General features: G+C 42.0%; 1 protein-coding gene across 9 annotated transcripts in view; it reads right to left on the reverse strand.

The window, feature by feature from the left end:
• The window catches only part of cacnb1 (calcium channel, voltage-dependent, beta 1 subunit), a 56,610-nt gene that overhangs the window by 21,058 nt on the left and 29,280 nt on the right, over window positions 1–6,272 (reverse strand). For all 9 annotated transcript variants that reach the window (XM_030381686.1, XM_030381672.1, XM_030381709.1 and 6 more), the window contains one exon: window positions 5,101–5,223. In XM_030381686.1, the coding sequence (XP_030237546.1) occupies window positions 5,101–5,223 (123 nt within the window). The remainder of the gene's footprint in view (window positions 1–5,100; window positions 5,224–6,272) is intronic.

Consider the following 6,272-nt stretch of genomic DNA (forward strand, 5'->3'; position numbering starts at 1 on the left):
TGTAATGAGCTGGAATAACAGGGCATTTTCTTTTAAATCGAATCCAAAATCTTATGTAATATGTCTCATATTGGAATGTTTGGTGGGCTTTTATTTTGAAACTCCACATCAGAATGTTCTGAAACGTCTTGGGTAACCCTATAGGGTTTTGAACTATAACCCTGAAGTGAAATGAGCATGGAATAACAGGGCATTTTCTTTTAAATCGAATCCAAAATCATATGTAATATGTCTCATATTGGAATGTTTGGTGGGCTTTTATTTTGAAACTCCACATCAGAATGTTCTGAAACTTCTTGGGTGACCCTATGGGGTTTTGAACTATGACTCTGATGTGAAATGAGCCTGGAATAACAGGGCATTTTCTTTTAAATCAAATCCAAAATCATATGTAATATGTCTCATATTTGGTGGGCTTTTATTTTTAAAGTAAATATCACAACGGCCGTACACTTCCTTTGATAGTATTTGCTTTTATTGACTGTCTTTTTGTATGTACCCGACGAATGCTTTTATTTTAAACTAGTTCTGAGACGCTATTACCGTAATGGCTAGTATAAACAGGTACAGCAAAAAACTGGGTCGGCTGGCTTGACTGCCGATCTCGATGGGTCGGCTGGCTTGAACGCAGTCTGCACAAACACTCGCAGTTGTGCACCACACCACCACACACACACACACAACACACACACACACACACACACACACACACCACACACACACACACACACACAACACACCACTAGAGATGCGCGGTTGGCGGTTACACCCGCGGACTCCGCGGTTAAACCGCGGATCGGGCGGGTGACGTGACAAAAAATAATATTTAATTAAATTCGGGCGGTTGGCGGTTTAACCAAAGAAATTCAACAAATATATACACATTGTTAAATGTCGTTACCTACTTCCAAGCACATTTTGAAATAATCCAATTCTCATCAGGCAGTAAATTGGCCTAGTTCCATGTAGGGCCTATATGCATACAGCGTTTATCTGAGAAGATGGCAGCGCAGGCGAAGGTAGTTAGGGAAAAGATAAAAAAGGGAGAACTAAAAACAAAGGAAAGAGAAGGTCGAAAAGTGCTGTCCTGGAACATTTTTATGAAGTGGTGAATCCAGATGACACCAGTGCAGGCTATGTCATTTGCAAAAGCTGCGAAGGTGTCTATGTCCATGACAGTCACAAGACGGGTACGTCTAACATGGTGCATCACAAGTGTGCTAAAGCTCAAACCTCCACAAGCCTTATGACAAGTTTCGTCCGTCGAGATCCAATAGAGTACCACAGGATGTCAAATCAAAGCTGACAGATTCATGTGTGGACCTGTGCCTCTCTGATATGCGCCCGTTCGATATAGTGTCTGGTAAAGGATTTCACAAAGTGGCCCAGACGTTAATTGACATAGGGGCTAAATTCGGTGCGTTGACGCTGGTGCCATCTTACCCCATAGGCAACGGTCTGCGACTCGGGCAAAAGAAGCAGGCTACCATTGATAAGAAGACACTTTCGGATGCCATCCAGAGAGCTCTAAGGCAGCAACGGTGGTATTGCCGTAACCACAGATATGTGGACTGATGAGTTTAAAAAGAGGGCAATACACCAGGTCCTTACGTGCCACTACATCAGTGAGTGGAAGCTGGTAAATCGTATTTTGGCAACTGTGGAATTTGACCCTACCCTGAAAAAAACCAGCGAAAACCTCCATGAGCAGATTACCAGTGTGTTACGGAATACAGACAGACAAAATAGTTTTTGTCAGTGACCAGGGCTCAAACATAAAGGCCGCACTCCGATCCTATCACTGGATTCCATGCTCCGCACACATCATTAACACGGTGCTGAGACATACGTTCAGTACAAAGGGCGCTGATTCCGACAGCATTGAGGATGTAGTGGACCTGATGGATTACTGCAAAGAGCTTGTTGCTTACCTGAAGCGAACCGGTGCGATCGCCAGCCTAAAGCACACCGTGAATCAAGAATGTGATGTGCGGTGGAACAGTAAATTCACTATGTTGGAATCCATAGAGACAATATCACGATATAAGAGAGCTGCTACAGAACAGAGACCAAGAACATCGCCTTGATGGCATCCACCAGGATCAACTCACACACTTGATCGACTTTCTCACCATTTTCAAGTAAGCAATCACCGAGCTTGAAGGGGAACTTTACCCAACGATTCACATGGTGTTGCTCTGGTTTTCCAAGCTCAAAAAACACTGTGAGCCCAAGTTTGGAGACCCACCTTATATGAAAACTCTGCGCTCTCGCGCGTCTGCCCTGCTTGGTGATAAGATGTGCCCTACTGCTACTCATAAAATTGCCACCTTTCTCCACCCGAAATTCAAGTCCCTTAAAATGCTGGCAGAAGAGGACAGACGAGAAGTGCTTAAGCAAGTTCGGGAGCTTTTACCAGAGGAAGATGTCCGTCTCAGTCATGATGGAGAAGAAATCAACCCAGTCACCGAGCCCATGCCAGCAACAGAGCTAGGTGGTGAGTCAATACTTTGCTTAGGCTATTAAGTCTAATTAGGCTCTTGATTGTGTGTTTTTCATTATAAGTGTAAAATTTTAGGCTATGTACCGACATGGATCAATATTATATTCCATCTGTCTTTTGTAGGTGAGGGCGCAATACCGAAAAAGCCAAGGATTGACTTTACGGAATGGGAGGAGGATACAGCAGGCCTAATTGTGGATGAGGTAGAGGGGTACTCCTCTACAAATTTCCATGTAGACGCGGGATCAGCAGAGGTAAATCTACTCTCCTTTTGGGAGAAACAAGGCCAGTCGTTCCCACGACTACAGCACCTGGCAAAGCGTATTCTTTGCGTTCCAGCAACAAGTGCTGCGAGTGAGCGCTCCTTCAGTGCAGCAGGGCGCGTTATAGAAGCCAGGCGCTCTCGCCTGAATCCTGACACTGTGGATGCTATCTTATTCCTCCATAGTGCTAAGACACATTCTAAATAGAACAAAGGTTAGGCATATCAGCAGAGGTTTATTTTGGTTAAATTAGGATGGCTACGTTTAAAGCTTGCGTTTTGGGCGCACCACAATTGATAGCTTAAGGCTTAGGAGACACAATAGCCTATATGCCGTTTTTTTTTATTTAGTTTGAGTAGTTTAAGTTTTGTATAGTGGTTGTAGTTTCATGATATGTGTCTTGTATTTTGACTGGCTGGTTGAGGTTTGATATGCAGGTTATAGTTTCATTTGGTAGTTATAGTTTCATACCTAGTTTGACTGACTGGCTAGTTTGATATGAAACTAATATGAACTAGTTTCATATGTTTGTAGTAGTTTGAGTGGCTGGTAGTAGTTCAATCCGCAGGTTGTTATTTAATTTACTGTTCCCAAAGGCTGAAGTGATTGAGCTAAAGGCTAGGCCTAATGCATTAATATATTTATTTATTTTGTATAATATTTTTTTCTGCCTGTTGTTTCTTCATAAAAAAGGCATTGTCTGATAGAAGCTATCAATAAAGGTTCATCTTTCGCGGAATTGGTGTTTTCCGATGTTTCACTGAGTCCTCTCTGTCTCTAATATCACAAACACACACACACACACACACACACACACACACAAACACACACACACACACACACACACACACACACACACACACACACACACACACACTAACGGAAGCAAAAAAGTTTAAATTAAGTGACGATCCGTCCCATGTTGCGTCTCCACAAACCTGCAAGTTATGAGACAGCTGTCAGTATTGGAAGAAGCTTTAACGTCTCGTAGATGAAACTGCCTGGGTTATTTTGTTTCGTATAAGTTATATTTTAAAACAGCCAGTCATTGTAGCCTACCACTCGTAGCAGCGCATACCTAAAAACAACAGGCGGATGGCGGGCGGGTGCGGTTTTGAAAATTGGGTAAAAAAAATTCTTGCGGATGGATGGCGGGCGGATCTAGCGTTTTGTGATGCGGTTGCGGATGAAATAATATAGGGCCATATGAAATCCGTTTTATTTTTTTCCAAATTCCGTTTTATTTTTTTCCAAATTCCGTTTTTTCCGTTTTAATTTTCATTAATTCCGTTTTTACACTTAAAATCATCAGAACGAGTGTCAAATAAGTGCGAACGAATACAATTTAATCAGATAGAAGACTACATTTATTAAAACATCACAACATTGCACTGTTTTTAGTGCTTCAAATAAAAACATGACATAAATATTAAAGTGCTTATAAACTCTTTTTTTATAAACTCAAATTGTTGTTTGAAGGGGCGTGCCCTGGCTACGGCGTTCATTGTTTTTCATATGGATTTTGGACTTCAAGTGGTCATCTCACGTATCTTTGCGTTTCCAATCGATAGTATGTTGACATATTCTACAAAACACCTGAGTGATAGAAGTGTTTTGGATATTGTTCGGCTCTGAATTTGGGGTTAGAACCGAATTACGGGCGCTTCAACTTCTTCTTCGGCTTCTTGTTAGGAGCGGGACCTATTGTTTGCGTGGTGGACCGGGGATTTTTTTTTAACATTGTTGTGCGAGTGACTGCTAAAAATTCAGTGACGTTAATGTCACCTGTGTTGTTTCCCTTTTCCCTTGAAACTGAATTTCACCAAAATAATGGCGAATTCCGCTGCATTCCGCTGCATATTGTAAATGTGACGTCTGATGTGCCTTGTCCCTGTTGCATGTTATATGTGCTAAAGAACAGGAACCTGCTGGAAATCAGTTATTTTACTAAGACAGGCCCGTTTTAAATTGTAACTTTGTTACTTTTAATACTTTCCTGCTTAATAAAAAAAAAATAATAAAAAAAAATAAAAAAAAAATTATCAGTTGATTCCGTTTTTATTGTCCAATTCCGTGATTCCGTCCGCGTTTTCGTTATCGCGGATTTCATAGGGCCCTAATAATAGTCCATCCGCGCATCTCTAACACACACACACACATACACCACACACACACACACACACACACACACACACACACACACACACACACACACACACACACACACACACACACACACACACACACAAACACACACACACACACACACACACACACACACACACACACACACACACACACATGCACAGTTGTTATGGCTGGGAAGAAGCTCACCTCTTTGATATGCAGGAAGTCTTTGGCTTCGAAGGATATGGCCATGCCCTGCACAGGAACTTCATCGTTGGGCCCCGAGTTGTATCCAACGTTTGTTCTCACAGCAAAAGCCACGGGTTTGGTCTGTGCGGACCATTAAGGGGGTCAAGGTAGATATGGTGGCAATCGGAGAATACCCAAACAATCAGATAAATCGAACAATTAACTGCTGCCCCAATCCTGACATATCCAGCTTTCATTATTGCTATTTAATAATAAATTAGACAGTTCTGAATCTATTGCATCTAGGGCTGGGCTGGAAATCAATATAATTGTTTTATTGTCTTCTTATTTGCTATTGTATCGCCATGAGGGAAAACAATGCCATATCATGATACCCTTGATACTAAGAAATGCTATACCCTCAAATGATTGACATAGGAGGTTTGAATGTAAGGACCCTCCATAACACTGTTTCAGTTTGAATTTGAAATACGATAGTCTATTGTATTCGTTCCCAAAATCCACATCGCCAAGTAGGGGTTGCCGTGGTATACGGTATTACCGGTGTTGCCGGTGTTGAGGCCAACACCGTTTACTCGGTGTTGCACACCGGCAACACCAAGTTTTTTTTTTTGTAATAAAAAACTAATTCAGTAAAAAGGAATAATATAATTATAATTAAGAAAATTAAAATGTGTGGAATAGGCCACAGTTCTGCTCTGTGCGGGAGAATTGTCGCGCCGAGAATTGACGTGCTTCCTTACAAGACCGGTAACCATAGCAACGCCGGTAAACAAACCCCGCAAAGCCCAATCCCTACGCGAGCTCCCCGCACTACGGCCATCCGGAGGCGCACAGAGCTTTTGGCCGTGATATTATGATATATACAATTATATTATACTATTATATATTTAAGCAATAGATCACGCCAGGCTGTGCTATGTGCTCATTATACCACTGTTAAGGGGCGTTGTCCGGCCCCGACGCACAGCGGAGGGCCGGCGACCCCCTTCACAGTGGTACAATGAGCACATGCCACTGACTGAAGTGATCTATTTCTTTTATACAACGGTTACTATTATGGCGAAACGAAAGTCATAGACACACTACATTTAAAAAGAAACCAAGAAAGTGAAAAAATAGCCGTTTAATTAAAGAATACAAAAAAGTAGTCCCTCCTGGCTGCCGCT

Source organism: Gadus morhua, chromosome 2 (assembly GCF_902167405.1).
Source record: "Gadus morhua chromosome 2, gadMor3.0, whole genome shotgun sequence".
Lineage (NCBI taxonomy): Eukaryota > Metazoa > Chordata > Actinopteri > Gadiformes > Gadidae > Gadus > Gadus morhua.